This window comes from Oncorhynchus clarkii, chromosome 4, assembly GCF_045791955.1.
Source record: "Oncorhynchus clarkii lewisi isolate Uvic-CL-2024 chromosome 4, UVic_Ocla_1.0, whole genome shotgun sequence".
NCBI lineage: Eukaryota > Metazoa > Chordata > Actinopteri > Salmoniformes > Salmonidae > Oncorhynchus > Oncorhynchus clarkii.
In genome coordinates this window covers 83,555,140-83,575,088 of record NC_092150.1, presented here as the reverse complement: position 1 = coordinate 83,575,088, position 19,949 = coordinate 83,555,140, and the positions used below count along the sequence as shown (strand labels likewise).

Here is a 19,949-nt window from a genome sequence, read left to right as displayed (position 1 = left end):
TATGTCAGGGAAAGTTAGCAGAGGTTTACTGTGTGTGTGGGTATGTACCAGCTAGCGAGTAGGTGGAGGTGGTGTGAGGGTGATAACTACGATGAAGGTTACGTTAGAGAAGAGTAGAAGAGGTGGGGTGTGTGTGTGGGCATGTATTAACCAGAGAGAGAGGGATGGGACTGGAAGTAGTGTCACCTCCTGCAGTTTGTCAGACATGATCCCACACTGTTCTGGTCGTCTCGCTGACACGCTCTGTCGCTCCGAACTCATCTCCCTCTTAATCTCCTGCAGACACTTCTCCACATGAGGCGACACCTGGGGGGGAGTCACTGTAGGTTACAGCACTAAGCTGCCATCTTCAGAGTGCAGCAGCTAAGGTTAGAGTCATGTTTTTATGGAAACTTATGAACTGTAATGTGGAAGTAAAGTATTTCAAGTGATGTAAATAACTCACTGAGTGCTGTCTCTGAAGTCGACAGGTGCTTTGAGTGATTCTCCATGACTCAGACCTTAGAAAGAGAAAAATAGAAATGAGTGAATGAGTGAATACACACACAACATATTTGCACATAGTCTACCTGTTCCTCCTGATGATCTCTGTCCATGTCATCTCCCAGTCTCAGCTGGTCACTGAGGTCTCTGAATGACTGGTGCAGGACGTGGACCTGAGAAGGAGGTGAGGGGCACAGGTAGTACAATCACTACTTGAAACATCAACAAGGACTGAATAACGCTGTTATAAAACAGGCATTACTGTTTTAAACTGTCACTGTGGAAATGGACCCAAAGGGCCCTCTACTGGTTAAAGTCTCTAACTGCACTACAATGGTGAGTTGAACATTTTAAAGATAGCATCGCTTTGACAAGTCTTACATCCTGGTCTGGCAGGCTGGGGTCTCTGAAGCGGACTGTAGCCGATCTGGCCCTCCTCCTATCTCCTCCTCCAGCTGACTCAGAACTCCCACAGACCTTCAGGAGAGACGTGGGGTCTCTATACACAAACCTACACAGATATGTAATAAACTAATGTAGCTGTTTTATAAGTGTAGCCCACCACCATCTCTTGACCATCTGACAGAGGAGCAAGGTGTATGGGTACAGTTGCTTATAGTGTTGAACAACTGACTCTATGCTTTTTATAGTGGAGATCAAGTGTATAACTGCCTGCCTGGGCTGATGAGACAGAGGATTCAGCAGTCAGATGGAACAGAATAAATAGGCATTTAAACTTCATAGATTTAGCCGGTGGTAACTTGTGGATTAGACACCAGCAGGAATGTGCTTTTAACCAATCAGCATTCAGGATTAGACCCACCCGTTGTATAAAGCTTCCAAGACATTACACATTGTATAGGACAGACATGATTACTCTCACCTGATCCATAGCCAGCCTCCAGGTCGCTGGTGTGCAGGGAGGAGGCTGACACCCTATGGGCTCCAGAGGACCAGCCTCTGGCCTCTTAGCTGCGAGGGAGAGAGACGGAGAGGGAAGACGAGCTTGAAATGGGTCTAATTGACTCAACAACCAAAAACACATATCTAAGTGTAGCTTTCTTAATGAACCAGAACATTTCTAGTCATTTCTTCTTCTTTGTTTCTCAAAGTTAGCTGGCTAACTCATTGATTCTGCTTTGTAGTATACCCCTCTGGGAAGAGAACACTAGCCTACCTGTAGTGCTTCCCAGTGGGTTCATTTTCTCTGAGATGCCTGCAGCATCAGGACCTCACAGTTTGAGGGTTGCATCCCTTCCCCATGACCTTGATCTTGATTTCAGCTCGAAACAGAGGCATGCGCTGAAGAAGAATTGTGCAGTTATCATTTATTTATTTTTTTCTACACTCAAACAATTCCTCTCTGGTAAGTCAACTTGAACTGGCCGCCACGAACAGGAAAATACATTACCGCCGTATTAATGACGTTGGGAGTTGTAGTTTTTAAACTGACAGCAGTGATGGAATTATTTGTGAATAAAATGCTTGAGCACTACATTTTCCAAAACTTGCTTCGGGGACATGCATTTCGCGACACTGGGACTACTCTTTGGATTAGAGCGCAGGTGTAAAACTCATTCCACAGAGGACAGAGTGTCTGCGGGTTTTTCGCTCTTCCCTTGCACTTTATTGATGAATGAACTAATTAGTAAGGACCTCCCCGCACCTGGTTTTCTAGGGCTTAATTGAAAGGAGGCCCTCCATGGAATGAGTTTGACACCCCTGGATTAAAGCCAGGCTGTCTAGGGGGTTACTGATAATAAAGAATATAAGAAATACAATTTTGACTTAGTTTATTTTATGTGGGGTATTAGGGCTGATATCTATAGCCTAAAACATGATTATAACTTGACAATATACTAGTTTAATTGAATAATAATACTGATTAGCAACACATTTTATTTAGCTTTATGATGTTAGGAAGTTGGATTTATAGGATACATTTCATAAAATAGCCTACATTTCGTAAACGAGTTAAAGAAAATCCAAAATCTTTAATTCTCCACAAGAGTGCCTCAGAAGTCCACCGTGAATCTCTACTCCTGAAGAAAGACCACCGCCACACCCCAAGCATCTCCTCTCACCACTCTCTCAAACGGTCAGTATAATTGCGCTAGGACGAGTTCATGTGCTGAAGTTTATGACATAAACAAAGTAGCGGGCTTCAACTTCAATTTGCCACGGGCGTCCGTCCGGTGAGAAGGAAGCCGTCAGAATCTCAGCGTTAACAATAGGCGCATCACTGGGGATAGTTTAAAAAAAAAGAGAGATGACTGAAAACGACAGACACAGTTTGCAGGTGATAACATGTGCGCTGTTTACCCTCGTCACGTTACCGATCGAAACCTTGGTTGACTTCGACTCCTGCCCCACAGTTTGTGATTGCTCAGAACGGAAGACCTACACGATCTCCTGCTTTGACATTGATGTCATTCCCACATTTCCTGCAAGCACAGATACACTGTAAGTATATGTTTACTTTAATGACCCTTTGTTGTATGGATTGACATCTGATTAATGTGTGTGTGCGTGCGTGTGATAATTTTTTTTTTCTATAGGCATTCATTCAGTCGATTGTGATGGCTCTTGTAGGCTATGGGTGATGCAAAGAAAACTCCTTGGAACATTTCTCTGTAATGAGTTGATACTGTAACGAATCTTGTCTGAGTGAGGCAAGGGCCCCTTTTTTCTGCCTGTTTATCAGATAGTCTTGGAGCTTTGAGTGTGTTTGTTTTGATGGAACATTATGAGAATGTATGCAGATGCTCTGCTAAATGAATAAGATGGACAAATGGAAATATGTCTACATACATGATGATGAGAACAGGAAAGGCTATGAAAATGACAGTGTAAAACGTTTTGAAACAGAGGCATCCATTGAAAAATTATGAAGTTATCTATTTTTTATGTTCTATACTCAAACAATTCTACAAATGCGTATAGACAAAATTAAGACATTGTTAATTAACAATATTAGGCTAAATATTGCAAGTGCACAATTCAGGTTCTCTGAATAAGCATTATAAAATGGTATTGTTTGTCATCAGAGCAAACATCTCCTAAATGCTGTGACAGTGAACGTCTATCTGAGAGAGAGAGCGAGAGAGAGAGAGACACACACAGACACAGAGAGAGAGACACACAGACACAGAGAGAGAGAGACACACAGACACACAGAGAGAGACACACAGACACAGAGAGAGAGAGACACACAGACACAGAGAGAGAGAGACACACAGACACAGAGAGAGAGAGACACACAGACACAGAGAGAGAGAGAGACACAGACACAGAGAGAGAGAGACACACAGACACAGAGAGAGACACACACAGACACACAGAAAGAGAGACACACACAGACACAGAGAGAGAGACACACACAGACACACAGAGAGAGAGACACACACAGACACACAGAGAGAGAGACACACACAGACAGAGAGAGTGAGACACACAGACACAGAGAGAGAGACAGACACACAGATCTCTGGCTCTGGGCCCCGTTTTTAAATGGCACCCTATTTCCTATAGTGTGTTACTGTTGACCATATGGATTTCTGCCAAAAGTAGTGGACTAGACTTATATAAGGAACAGGGTCCATTTCGGACACAACCCTGGTCCTGACCCAGGTGAGAACCAAATGGCGAACAGTAAGAATGTCCAATTGTCATATTTGAGTAAAAGTAAAGATACCTTAATAGAAAATGACTCAACTAAAAGTTCAAGTTACCCAGTAAAACACTATTTTAGTCAAAGTTTTAAAAAAAATCTAATTCTAATTCCGCAAACCAGAAAACACGATTTTCTTGTTATTTTTAAATTACGCATAGTCAGGGACACACTTCAACACTCAGACATAATTTACAAATGAAGCATGTGTGTTTAGATAAGAGGCAGTAGGGATGACCAATGATGTTATCTTAATAAGTGAGTGAAATGGATGATTTTCCTGCCCTTGAACAAGTACTCATTCAATTTTGAATGCTTAGCAGGACAGAACGACAGATTTTCACCTTGTCGGCTTGGGGATTCAATCTAGCAACATTTCAGGTAATGGCCCAATGCTCTAACCACTAGGCTACCTGCAGCCCCAAAATGATGGAGAGACTATCATCAGGTTCTGAGAGTGGTGGATGTTTCAAGACTTCCACTAAAGGACCCAGAGGGTTTTCTGGTTATAAAATAAACAATACATAAAATAATGTCACGTGATCAGGTTAAATTCATCATAAATTACTGCTGCATTCTGTACTCTCTGTTGGCCGTTAGGGACTGGGCCATCTGTGTATGGGCACGGGTAGGCTTCAGAGAGGGCATGGTGGGTCTACAGCCCTCCTCCAGCTGTAGAGGTTTAACACGTGTGATAATGCACATTCTCCTTCTGTTTGTTCAACCTACTGGGAACATTCCATTACCCTCCCTACCATTGGACATCCCCCCTCCCTCATCCACCGTCTCTTCTCCCAGGACACCCATCACATGGAATTAGCCCCCAATCAGTGCCCCAATTCATCTGCCCAGACGCATCCGCGATGACACCGCATTCTTCAGCCTCACATAGTTTGCCCGGCGCCCACCAAGAAACAAAAGAAAAGGAAAAATATCTCCCCAAAATATCTCAAGTCCAAAACAACCCAGCTCGAAATAGCCATCTGGCATCCTGTATTTTAGGGATGTTCTGATAGTTGAGGTGTGAAGGTGTTGTGCTGTACTGACTGGGGACCAACAGTGGAGCTGAACCCAGCTGACCTGACCTGAGCCTAGGGGCAAGATCCCTGTCTCTTTGTATTAACACAGTGGCTAGATATCTCTCTCTCTGTCTCTTTGTCTATTTCTCTGTGTGTGTGTATGTTTCATAAGCAGACTACCATAGTCCCTGTGCCCAAGAAGTCCAAGGTAACCTAAATGACACTCACTCATCTTTGAAGGGCCGGTCATGCCTCACATCAACACCATTATTTCCAGAAACCCTAGACCCACTCCAATTTGCTTACCGCCCCAGCAGATCCACAGACGATGCAATCTCTATTACACTGCACACTGCCCTTTCCTACCTGGAGAAGAGGAAGTACATCTCTGGATCCGAGCTCCCTGCCATCCAGGACCTCAGAGAAAGGCCCTAAAAATGGTCAAAGACTCCAGCTACCCAAGTCCTAGACTCTTCTCTCTGCTTGCGCAAGGCAAGTCTGGATCTACAGGACCCTGGACTGCTTCCACCCCCAAGACATAAGACTTCTAAATAGTTAGTCTGGGTAGCTATTTGGTTAATTATTTAACTATCTACATTGGCTCTTTTTGAACTAACTTTTTTTTGTCTCATCACATACGCTGCTGCTACTGTTTATCTATCACTTTATTCCTAGTTTTTTGTATGTATCCACACTACCAGTCAAAAGTTTTAGAACACCTACTCATTCAAGGGTTTTTGCAGCAATTCGACCATGAAGGCCTGATTCACGCAGTCTCCTCTGAACAGTTGATGTCGAGATGTGTCTGTTACTTGAACTCTGTGAAGCATTTATTTGGGCTGCAATTTCTGAGGCTGGTAACTATACCTCTGCAGCAGAAATAACTCTGGGTCTTCCATTCCTGTGGCGGTCCTCATGAGAGCCAGTTTCATCATAGCGTTTGATGGTTTTTGCGACTGCACTTGAAGAAACTTCTTATTGACATTTTCTGTGTTGACTGACCTTCATGTCTTAAACGAATGATGGACTGTCATGATGGACTTTGAAGAATCTCAAATATAAAATATATAAAACACTTTTTTTTGGTTACTACATGATTCCATATGTGTTATTTCATAGTTTTGATGTCTTCATTATTATTCTATGTAGAACATAGTAAAAATGAAGAAAAACCCTTTAATGAGTCTGTTCTATCTATCGTTGTCTCTGATTGGGGATCATATATAAGTTGTCATTTTCCTTTTGGGTTTTGTGGGATCTTGTTTTCTGTTTAGTATCTGAGCCTGACAGAACTGTGCGCTTTCATTCTTTTTCTTTTGTTATCTTGTTTGGTGTCGTCAATAAAAATACGATGTACGCCTACCACGCTGCGCCTTGGTCTCCTTCTACGAACCAGAGCCGTTACAGGTCTGCTTTTCAACTCTAACATTTGCAGCATGCACAGTTTACCTTACACACTGTAAGGTGGATGAGTGTCTCTAGGGCAGGCATGTAACCCCTGCACACTGACTGAACTAAACCAGCACAAGGAGACCTCAAGACCTCAACATTACATCCAGGGATTAGTACAGTATGCATAACTGGCCAAAATGGGTATATATCTTATCAGTTGTTACAGATATGATAGAGACTCTGGAGGAGGAAGGTACAATGCTTTTCTTATGAATGGAGTTCAAACAACTACATGTTGATCTGTACACTGTACATAAATCTGTAAACTTTATGTTGATCTGTGAACTTAATCCTCTATCTTCTCTTCCAGATGGCTTCTGGAGACGCGTCTGAAATCAGTGCCAGGAGATGTCTTCTCCAACCTAGTAAACATATCAAGGATGTGAGTGAATCACAATCAGCACGATCACATTCACCAGCTTCTCGTTAAAGTCCTAAAGCTTTGTATACAAATTCCTGTGAATCACACAATCATCAGGATGATACACTTGTTTCTCACTGTTATTCCCTACCTTTGCGCTCTCTCTTCTCCTCTTCTCTTTCTCTCCCCCCTCTCTCTTCTCTCTTCTCCTCTTCTCTTTCTCCCCCCCTCTCTCTTCTCTCTTCTCCTCTTCTCTTTCTCTCCCCCCTCTCTCTTCTCTCTTCTCCTCTTCTCTTTCTCTCCCCCCTCTCTCTTCTCTCTTCTCCTCTTCTCTTTCTCTCCCCCCTCTCTCTTCTCTTTCTCTCCCCCTCTCTCTTCTCTCCTCTTTTCTTTCTCTCCCCCTTCTCTCTTCTCTCCTCTTTTCTTTCTCTCCCCCTTATCTCTTCTCTCCTCTTCTCTTTCTCTCCCCCCTCTCTATTCTCTCCTCTTCTCTTTCTCTCCCCCCTCTCTCTTCTATCCTCTTCTCTTTCTCTCCCCCCTCTCTCTTCTCTCCTCTTCTCTTTCTCTCCCCCCTCTCTCTTCTCTCTTCTCTTTCTCTCCCCCTCTCTCTTCTCTCCTCTTTTCTTTCTCTCCCCCTTCTCTCTTCTCTCCTCCTCTTCTCTATCTCGCTCCTCTCTTCCCCTCTCTTTCTTCTGTTTTCACCACTCTATCTCTCTCCTCTCTTCCCCTTCTCTCTCTCTTTTCTCTTCTTTGTCTATCGCTCTCTCCTCTCTATCTCTCTCTTCCCCCCTCTCTCTCGTCTCTTTCCTTTTTCATCTTCAGTATGATCACATGTTTCTTGTTAAAGCCACAAAGCTCTATAAAGCTATATTTAAATTCCAGCGACTTACTAAACCACCTGTTGCATGTCTCTTATTCTCCAAAGAGGGGGAAAAACATCAGATCCAAGCGTCTCTCTCTCGCTCTCTCTCTCTCCGTCTGATCTGTTTTCTGTTTGGTATCACTGCTGTCTGCTAATCACAGTTAATGCCATCCTAGAATAGGAATGTCGGCATTCCCACCGCAAGAGCATAGGCATCCGCAAGGTAATCCAGTAGAACTGTTCTATGGATTGGTGCTTTTTTTGGATTTTAGTTTTTGGTCAAAAAAGACTGTAATATCAACAGAAATTCAGCTGAAAATAATTCTGGACATCTGTTCCCAAGTATGAAAAAAATTATAATAGACAGTGTCTGAATTTAATCAAATATGTATTTGAAAATAACAATAATTTCAATCTCTTTTTTTTTGGCTTAGTTGTGGTCAATTTGCAGTGTACACATTTTTATCATTACAGTATGTCCCGGTCGCGTCTGTATCTAGTTGCCTACCCCTGGTTTAGTTGATGTGGTAAAATATACACTAGGTACATAAAGGTGGAAAGGGGTATCACCAAGCTAAAACGCTTAAACGCAAGATGAAAATGAGAAACCAAGTTATTTTTTAGACACTTATTCTGAAAATAAACATTCTGCCAAACCTTGATCTTAGCCTGTGAGGCCAATGTCCAAGTCAGCTACGAGGAAAGAGAGAGAAAGCAAAGAAGATTATTATTTTCTTCTGCCTCAGCCAGTACATAGCAGCCCGGTGCTTCTATATTGGCAAATAGGATACTGTAATTGAGACACTTTTTAACCTGTAATCAGTTTTTGAGATCAACCCCCTTAATTAGGGAGCAGTGAAATATCATTGATTATCTACTATAGTATAGTCTACTGAACTTTAAATACTAAGCCTGCTTTCTCACAGAGAACAGACTCATTCATTCCATGTATCATATAGATTCAGTCTAAGTCTCTATTGTATATGCCATTAAATCATGTTAACTACACACTAGTTACTCAGTAATAACAAATGAAAGCAGTGATACTGATGACTAAGGTAAAAGTGTTGCATACTGTACATACTTGTTAATTGATTGTATTTAGAGGCTATGTGAGAGGTGGGTAGTTGAGTATATTGGTTATGTGTGGCCATTAGAATGGAGTCAACAGACAGTAGATTGGTTATGTGTGGACAATAGAATGGATTCAACAGACAGTAGATTGGTCATTAGAATGGAGTTAACAGACAGTAGATTGGTCATGTGTGGCCATTAGAATGGAGTTAACAGACAGTAGATTGGTCATGTGTGGTCATTAGAATGGAGTTAACAGACAGTAGATTGGTCATGTGTGGCCATTAGAATGGAGTCAACAGACAGTAGATTGGTCATGTGTGGCCATTGGAATGGATTCAACAGACAGTAGATTGGTCATTAGAATGGAGTCAACAGACAGTAGATTGGTCATGTGTGGCCATTAGAATCGAGCCAACAGACAGTAGATTGGTCATGTGTGGCCATTAGAATCGAGCCAACAGACAGTAGATTGGACATTAGAATGGAGTCGACAGACATTAGATTGGACATTAGAATGGAGTCAACAGACAGTAGACTGGACATTAGAATCGAGTCGACAGACAGTAGATTGGACATTAGAATGGAGTCAACAGACAGTAGACTGGACATTAGAATGGAGTCAACAGACAGTAGACTGGACATTAGAATGGAGTCAACAGACAGTAGACTGGACATTAGAATGGAGTCAACAGACAGTAGATTGGACATTAGAATGGAGTCGACAGACAGTAGATTGGACATTAGAATGGAGTCAACAGACAGTAGATTGGACATTAGAATGGAGTCAACAGACAGTAGATTGGACATTAGAATGGAGTCGACAGACAGTAGATTGGACATTAGAATGGAGTCGACAGACAGTAGATTGGACATTAGAATGAAGTCGACAGACAGTAGATTGGACATTAGAATGGAGTCGACAGACAGTAGATTGGTCATGTGTGGACATTAGAATGGAGTCGACAGACAGTAGATTGGACATTAGAATGAAGTCGACAGACAGTAGATTGGACATTAGAATGGAGTCGACAGACAGTAGATTGGACATTAGAATGGAGTCGACAGACAGTAGATTGGTCATGTGTGGACATTAGAATGGAGTCGACAGACAGTAGATTGGACATTAGAATGGAGTCGACAGACAGTAGATTGGTCATGTGTGGACATTAGAATGGAGTCGACAGACAGTAGATTGGACATTAGAATGGAGTCGACAGACAGTAGATTGGACATTAGAATGGAGTCGACAGACAGTAGATTGGTCATGTGTGGACATTAGAATGGAGTCGACAGACAGTAGATTGGACATTAGAATGAAGTCGACAGACAGTAGATTGGACATTAGAATGGAGTCAACAGACAGTAGATTGGACATTAGAATGGAGTCGACAGACAGTAGATTGGTCATGTGTGGACATTAGAATGGAGTCGACAGACAGTAGATTGGACATTAGAATGGAGTCGACAGACAGTAGATTGGTCATGTGTGGACATTAGAATGGAGTCGACAGACAGTAGATTGGACATTAGAATGGAGTCGACAGACAGTAGATTGGTCATGTGTGGACATTAGAATGAAGTCGACAGACAGTAGATTGGACATTAGAATGGAGTCGACAGACAGTAGATTGGTCATGTGTGGACATTAGAATGAAGTCGACAGACAGTAGATTGGACATTAGAATGGAGTCGACAGACAGTAGATTGGTCATGTGTGGACATTAGAATGAAGTCGACAGACAGTAGATTGGACATTAGAATGGAGTCGACAGACAGTAGATTGGACATTAGAATGAAGTCGACAGACAGTAGATTGGACATTAGAATGGAGTCGACAGACAGTAGATTGGTCATGTGTGGACATTAGAATGGAGTCGACAGACAGTAGATTGGACATTAGAATGGAGTCGACAGACAGTAGATTGGTCATGTGTGGACATTAGAATGGAGTCAACAGACAGTAGATTGGTCATGTGTGGACATTAGAATGGAGTCGACAGACAGTAGATTGGACATTAGAATGGAGTCGACAGACAGTAGATTGGTCATGTGTGGACATTAGAATGAAGTCGACAGACAGTAGATTGGTCATGTGTGGACATTAGAATGAAGTCGACAGAGAGTAGATTGGACATTAGAATGGAGTCGACAGACAGTAGATTGGACATTAGAATGAAGTCGACAGACAGTAGATTGGACATTAGAATGGAGTCGACAGACAGTAGATTGGTCATGTGTGGACATTAGAATGGAGTCGACAGACAGTCGATTGGACATTAGAATGGAGTCGACAGACAGTAGATTGGTCATGTGTGGACATTAGAATGGAGTCAACAGACAGTAGATTGGTCATGTGTGGACATTAGAATGGAGTCGACAGACAGTAGATTGGCCATGTGTGGACATTAGAATGGAGTCGACAGACAGTAGATTGGCCATGTGTGGACATTAGAATGGAGTCGACAGACAGTAGATTGGACATTAGAATGGAGTCGACAGACAGTAGATTGGTCATGTGTGGACATTAGAATGGAGTCAACAGACAGTAGATTGGACATTAGAATGGAGTCGACAGACAGTAGATTGGACATTAGAATGGAGTCAACAGACAGTAGATTGGACATTAGAATGGAGTCGACAGACAGTAGATTGGACATTAGAATGGAGTCGACAGACAGTAGATTGGTCATGTGTGGACATTAGAATGGAGTCAACAGACAGTAGATTGGACATTAGAATGGAGTCGACAGACAGTAGATTGGACATTAGAATGGAGTCAACAGACAGTAGATTGGACATTAGAATGGAGTCGACAGACAGTAGATTGGACATTAGAATGGAGTCAACAGACAGTAGATTGGACATTAGAATGGAGTCGACAGACAGTAGATTGGTCATGTGTGGACATTAGAATGGAGTCGACAGACAGTAGATTGGTCATGTGTGGACATTAGAATGGAGTCAACAGACAGTAGATTGGTTATGTGTGGACATTAGAATGGAGTCAACAGACAGTAGATTGGTTATGTGTGGACATTAGAATGGAGTCAACAGACAGTAGATTGGACATTAGAATGGAGTCAACAGACAGTAGATTGGTCATGTGTGGACATTAGAATGGAGTCGACAGACAGTAGATTGGTCATGTGTGGACATTAGAATGGAGTCAACAGACAGTAGATTGGTCATGTGTGGACATTAGAATGGAGCCAACAGACAGTAGATTGGACATTAGAATGGAGTCGACAGACAGTAGATTGGTCATGTGTGGACATTAGAATGAAGTCGACAGACAGTAGATTGGACATTAGAATGGAGTCGACAGACAGTAGATTGGTCATGTGTGGACATTAGAATGAAGTCGACAGACAGTAGATTGGACATTAGAATGGAGTCGACAGACAGTAGATTGGTCATGTGTGGACATTAGAATGAAGTCGACAGACAGTAGATTGGACATTAGAATGGAGTCGACAGACAGTAGATTGGACATTAGAATGAAGTCGACAGACAGTAGATTGGACATTAGAATGGAGTCGACAGACAGTAGATTGGTCATGTGTGGACATTAGAATGGAGTCGACAGACAGTAGATTGGTCATGTGTGGACATTAGAATGAAGTCGACAGACAGTAGATTGGACATTAGAATGGAGTCGACAGACAGTAGATTGGTCATGTGTGGACATTAGAATGAAGTCGACAGACAGTAGATTGGACATTAGAATGGAGTCGACAGACAGTAGATTGGACATTAGAATGAAGTCGACAGACAGTAGATTGGACATTAGAATGGAGTCGACAGACAGTAGATTGGTCATGTGTGGACATTAGAATGGAGTCGACAGACAGTAGATTGGACATTAGAATGGAGTCGACAGACAGTAGATTGGTCATGTGTGGACATTAGAATGGAGTCAACAGACAGTAGATTGGTCATGTGTGGACATTAGAATGGAGTCGACAGACAGTAGATTGGACATTAGAATGGAGTCGACAGACAGTAGATTGGTCATGTGTGGACATTAGAATGAAGTCGACAGACAGTAGATTGGTCATGTGTGGACATTAGAATGAAGTCGACAGAGAGTAGATTGGACATTAGAATGGAGTCGACAGACAGTAGATTGGACATTAGAATGAAGTCGACAGACAGTAGATTGGACATTAGAATGGAGTCGACAGACAGTAGATTGGTCATGTGTGGACATTAGAATGAAGTCGACAGACAGTAGATTGGACTTTAGAATGGAGTCGACAGACAGTAGATTGGTCATGTGTGGACATTAGAATGGAGTCAACAGACAGTAGATTGGTCATGTGTGGACATTAGAATGGAGTCGACAGACAGTAGATTGGCCATGTGTGGACATTAGAATGGAGTCGACAGACAGTAGATTGGCCATGTGTGGACATTAGAATGGAGTCGACAGACAGTAGATTGGACATTAGAATGGAGTCGACAGACAGTAGATTGGTCATGTGTGGACATTAGAATGGAGTCAACAGACAGTAGATTGGACATTAGAATGGAGTCGACAGACAGTAGATTGGACATTAGAATGGAGTCAACAGACAGTAGATTGGACATTAGAATGGAGTCGACAGACAGTAGATTGGACATTAGAATGGAGTCAACAGACAGTAGATTGGACATTAGAATGGAGTCGACAGACAGTAGATTGGTCATGTGTGGACATTAGAATGGAGTCGACAGACAGTAGATTGGTCATGTGTGGACATTAGAATGGAGTCAACAGACAGTAGATTGGTTATGTGTGGACATTAGAATGGAGTCAACAGACAGTAGATTGGTTATGTGTGGACATTAGAATGGAGTCAACAGACAGTAGATTGGACATTAGAATGGAGTCAACAGACAGTAGATTGGTCATGTGTGGACATTAGAATGGAGTCGACAGACAGTAGATTGGTCATGTGTGGACATTAGAATGGAGTCAACAGACAGTAGATTGGTCATGTGTGGACATTAGAATGGAGCCAACAGACAGTAGATTGGTCATGTGTGGACATTAGAATGGAGTCGACAGACAGTAGATTGGACATTAGAATGGAGTCAACAGACAGTAGATTGGTCATGTGTGGCCATTAGAATGAAGTCGACAGACAGTAGATTGGACATTAGAATGGAGTCAACAGACAGTAGATTGGTCATGTGTGGACATTAGAATGGAGTCGACAGACAGTAGATTGGTCATGTGTGGACATTAGAATGGAGTCGACAGACAGTAGATTGGACATTAGAATGGAGTCGACAGACAGTAGATTGGCCATATTGGAGTATTGTTTGTTTTTTCCAGATATATATCCGTGGATCTGACGCTGAAGAGGCTGGAGAAGCATTCATTCTATAACCTGAAGAAAATCACCCACATGTGAGTGACTTACTAATATAATATATGCCATTTAGCAGACACTACAGTCACGCCTACATGCATGTTTACGTATTGGTTGCCCTAGGAAACGAACGCACATTCCTGACGTTGCAAGCACCATGTTCTACCAACTATGCTGTACCAACTGAGTCACACAGGACCATCATTACTGACTTGTAAATTCCCTTGATTTCCATTACTGGCTATAACATGAAGCCAATTTCCCCTAGACGAACTAGCAGTTTAAAGGCATTTGAGTATGGCTGTGTCAACTAAATTATTATTAAGTAACTGGTTCCACAGACTTGTTTAATTTTACTTTTTCGGTCAAAGTTTTACCAGAACTTTACATTTTTAGTTGTCCCTAAAAATAAAAGTCTGTGGAACTAATTACACACGCACAGCACTTTTTAACATACCATTTTTTTAACTTACAACTTGATTACATTGTGCATGTTAATTTATTCAGTTATTATTATTATTATTATTATTATTATTAGTACCCACAACCTCTTTATTGATGTCGTTGTGATCTTCCTGCCATGCCACCATGTCTGTGTTAGTTATCAGTTTATTATTATTATTATTATTATTATTTGTACCCACAACCTCTTTATTGATGTCGTTGTGATCTTCCTGCCATGCCACCATGTCTGTGTTAGTGATCAGTTTATTATTATTATTATTATTATTATTAGTACCCACAACCTCTTTATTGATGTCGTTGTGATCTTCCTGCTATGCCACCATGTCTGTGTTAGTTATCAGTTTATTATTATTATTATTATTATTATTTGTACCCACAACCTCTTTATTGATGTCGTTGTGATCTTCCTGCCATGCCACCATGTCTGTGTTAGTTATCAGTTTATTATTATTATTATTATTATTATTAGTACCCACAACCTCTTTATTGATGTCGTTGTGATCTTCCTGCCATGCCACCATGTCTGTGTTAGTTATCAGTTTATTATTATTATTATTATTATTATTAGTACCCACAACCTCTTTATTGATGTCGTTGTGATCTTCCTGCCATGCCACCATGTCTGTGTTAGTTATCAGTTTATTATTATTATTATTATTATTATTAGTACCCACAACCTCTTTATTGATGTCGTTGTGATCTTCCTGCTATGCCACCATGTCTGTGTTAGTTATCAGTTTATTATTATTATTATTATTATTATTAGTACCCACAACCTCTTTATTGATGTCGTTGTGATCTTCCTGCCATGCCACCATGTCTGTGTTAGTTATCAGTTTATTATTATTATTATTATTATTATTTGTACCCACAACCTCTTTATTGATGTCGTTGTGATCTTCCTGCCATGCCACCATGTCTGTGTTAGTTATCAGTTTATTATTATTATTATTATTATTATTTGTACCCACAACCTCTTTATTGATGTCGTGCTGATCTTCCTGCCATGCCACCATGTCTGTGTTAGTTATCAGTTTATTATTATTATTATTATTATTATTAGTACCCACAACCTCTTTATTGATGTCGTTGTGATCTTCCTGCCATGCCACCATGTCTGTGTTAGTTATCAGTTTATTATTATTATTATTATTATTATTATTATTATTATTATTATTATTTGTACCCACAACCTCTTTATTGATGTCGTTGTGATCTTCCTGCCATGCCACCATGTCTGTGTTAGTTATCAGTTCATCTTTATTGATGTCGTTGTGATCTTCCTGCCATGCCACCATGTCTGTGTTAGTTATCAGTTTATTATTATTATTATTATTATTATTAGTACCCACAACCTCTTTATTGATGTCGTTCTGATCTTCCTGCTATGCCACCATGTCTGTGTTAGTTATCAGTTTATTATTATTATTATTATTATTATTTGTACCCACAACCTCTTTATTGATGTCGTTCTGATCTTCCTGCTATGCCACCATGTCTGTGTTAGTTATCAGTTTATTATTATTATTATTATTATTATTTGTACCCACAACCTCTTTATTGATGTCGTTCTGATCTTCCTGCTATGCCACCATGTCTGTGTTAGTTATCAGTTTATTATTATTATTATTATTATTATTAGTACCCACAACCTCTTTATTGATGTCGTTGTGATCTTCCTGCCATGCCCCATGTCTGTGTTAGTTATCAGTTTATTATTATTATTATTATTATTATTAGTACCCACAACCTCTTTATTGATGTCGTTGTGATCTTCCTGCCATGCCACCATGTCTGTGTTAGTTATCAGTTCATCTTTATTGATGTCGTTGTGATCTTCCTGCCATGCCACCATGTCTGTGTTAGTTATCAGTTTATTATTATTATTATTATTATTATTTGTACCCACAACCTCTTTATTGATGTCGTTCTGATCTTCCTGCTATGCCACCATGTCTGTGTTAGTTATCAGTTTATTATTATTATTATTATTATTATTAGTACCCACAACCTCTTTATTGATGTCGTTGTGATCTTCCTGCTATGCCACCATGTCTGTGTTAGTTATCAGTTTATTATTATTATTATTATTATTATTAGTACCCACAACCTCTTTATTGATGTCGTGCTGATCTTCCTGCCATGCCACCATGTCTGTGTTAGTTATCAGTTTATTATTATTATTATTATTATTATTATTATTATTATTATTATTATTTGTACCCACAACCTCTTTATTGATGTCGTTGTGATCTTCCTGCCATGCCACCATGTCTGTGTTAGTTATCAGTTCATCTTTATTGATGTCGTTGTGATCTTCCTGCCATGCCACCATGTCTGTGTTAGTTATCAGTTTATTATTATTATTATTATTATTATTAGTACCCACAACCTCTTTATTGATGTCGTTCTGATCTTCCTGCTATGCCACCATGTCTGTGTTAGTTATCAGTTTATTATTATTATTATTATTATTATTTGTACCCACAACCTCTTTATTGATGTCGTTCTGATCTTCCTGCTATGCCACCATGTCTGTGTTAGTTATCAGTTTATTATTATTATTATTATTATTATTTGTACCCACAACCTCTTTATTGATGTCGTTCTGATCTTCCTGCTATGCCACCATGTCTGTGTTAGTTATCAGTTTATTATTATTATTATTATTATTATTAGTACCCACAACCTCTTTATTGATGTCGTTGTGATCTTCCTGCCATGCCCCATGTCTGTGTTAGTTATCAGTTTATTATTATTATTATTATTATTATTAGTACCCACAACCTCTTTATTGATGTCGTTCTGATCTTCCTGCTATGCCACCATGTCTGTGTTAGTTATCAGTTTATTATTATTATTATTATTATTATTTGTACCCACAACCTCTTTATTGATGTCGTTCTGATCTTCCTGCTATGCCACCATGTCTGTGTTAGTTATCAGTTTATTATTATTATTATTATTATTATTTGTACCCACAACCTCTTTATTGATGTCGTTCTGATCTTCCTGCTATGCCACCATGTCTGTGTTAGTTATCAGTTTATTATTATTATTATTATTATTATTATTAGTACCCACAACCTCTTTATTGATGTCGTTGTGATCTTCCTGCCATGCCCCATGTCTGTGTTAGTTATCAGTTTATTATTATTATTATTATTATTATTAGTACCCACAACCTCTTTATTGATGTCGTTGTGATCTTCCTGCCATGCCACCATGTCTGTGTTAGTTATCAGTTCATCTTTATTGATGTCGTTGTGATCTTCCTGCCATGCCACCATGTCTGTGTTAGTTATCAGTTTATTATTATTATTATTATTATTATTAGTACCCACAACCTCTTTATTGATGTCGTTGTGATCTTCCTGCCATGCCACCATGTCTGTGTTAGTTATCAGTTTATTATTATTATTATTATTATTATTATTATTATTATTATTATTATTTGTACCCACAACCTCTTTATTGATGTCGTTGTGATCTTCTTGCCATGCCACCATGTCTGTGTTAGTTATCAGTTCATCTTTATTGATGTCGTTGTGATCTTCCTGCCATGCCACCATGTCTGTGTTAGTTATCAGTTTATTATTATTATTATTATTATTATTAGTACCCACAACCTCTTTATTGATGTCGTTCTGATCTTCCTGCTATGCCACCATGTCTGTGTTAGTTATCAGTTTATTATTATTATTATTATTATTATTTGTACCCACAACCTCTTTATTGATGTCGTTCTGATCTTCCTGCTATGCCACCATGTCTGTGTTAGTTATCAGTTTATTATTATTATTATTATTATTATTTGTACCCACAACCTCTTTATTGATGTCGTTCTGATCTTCCTGCTATGCCACCATGTCTGTGTTAGTTATCAGTTTATTATTATTATTATTATTATTATTAGTACCCACAACCTCTTTATTGATGTCGTTGTGATCTTCCTGCCATGCCCCATGTCTGTGTTAGTTATCAGTTTATTATTATTATTATTATTATTATTAGTACCCACAACCTCTTTATTGATGTCGTTGTGATCTTCCTGCCATGCCACCATGTCTGTGTTAGTTATCAGTTCATCTTTATTGATGTCGTTGTGATCTTCCTGCCATGCCACCATGTCTGTGTTAGTTATCAGTTTATTATTATTATTATTATTATTATTTGTACCCACAACCTCTTTATTGATGTCGTTCTGATCTTCCTGCTATGCCACCATGTCTGTGTTAGTTATCAGTTTATTATTATTATTATTATTATTATTAGTACCCACAACCTCTTTATTGATGTCGTTGTGATCTTCCTGCCATGCCACCATGTCTGTGTTAGTTATCAGTTCATCTTTATTGATGTCGTTGTGATCTTCCTGCCATGCCACCATGTCTGTGTTAGTTATCAGTTTATTATTATTATTATTATTATTATTTGTACCCACAACCTCTTTATTGATGTCGTTGTGATCTTCCTGCTATGCCACCATGTCTGTGTTAGTTATCAGTTTATTATTATTATTATTATTATTATTAGTACCCACAACCTCTTTATTGATGTCGTGCTGATCTTCCTGCCATGCCACCATGTCTGTGTTAGTTATCAGTTTATTATTATTATTATTATTATTATTATTATTATTATTATTATTATTTGTACCCACAACCTCTTTATTGATGTCGTTGTGATCTTCCTGCCATGCCACCATGTCTGTGTTAGTTATCAGTTCATCTTTATTGATGTCGTTGTGATCTTCCTGCCATGCCACCATGTCTGTGTTAGTTATCAGTTTATTATTATTATTATTATTATTATTAGTACCCACAACCTCTTTATTGATGTCGTTCTGATCTTCCTGCTATGCCACCATGTCTGTGTTAGTTATCAGTTTATTATTATTATTATTATTATTATTTGTACCCACAACCTCTTTATTGATGTCGTTCTGATCTTCCTGCTATGCCACCATGTCTGTGTTAGTTATCAGTTTATTATTATTATTATTATTATTATTTGTACCCACAACCTCTTTATTGATGTCGTTCTGATCTTCCTGCTATGCCACCATGTCTGTGTTAGTTATCAGTTTATTATTATTATTATTATTATTATTAGTACCCACAACCTCTTTATTGATGTCGTTGTGATCTTCCTGCCATGCCCCATGTCTGTGTTAGTTATCAGTTTATTATTATTATTATTA

At 39.6% G+C, this 19,949-nt stretch overlaps 1 protein-coding gene across 1 annotated transcript in view; it reads left to right on the top strand.

Moving 5' to 3' along the window:
* Positions 1-2,752: 2,752 nt before the first annotated feature.
* The window catches only part of LOC139407879 (thyrotropin receptor-like), a 63,772-nt gene continuing 46,575 nt past the window's right edge, over positions 2,753-19,949 (top strand). The window contains exons 1-3 of the mRNA XM_071151751.1: positions 2,753-2,946; positions 6,935-7,006; positions 14,245-14,319. Of these exons, the coding sequence (XP_071007852.1) occupies positions 2,753-2,946; positions 6,935-7,006; positions 14,245-14,319 (341 nt within the window). The remainder of the gene's footprint in view (positions 2,947-6,934; positions 7,007-14,244; positions 14,320-19,949) is intronic.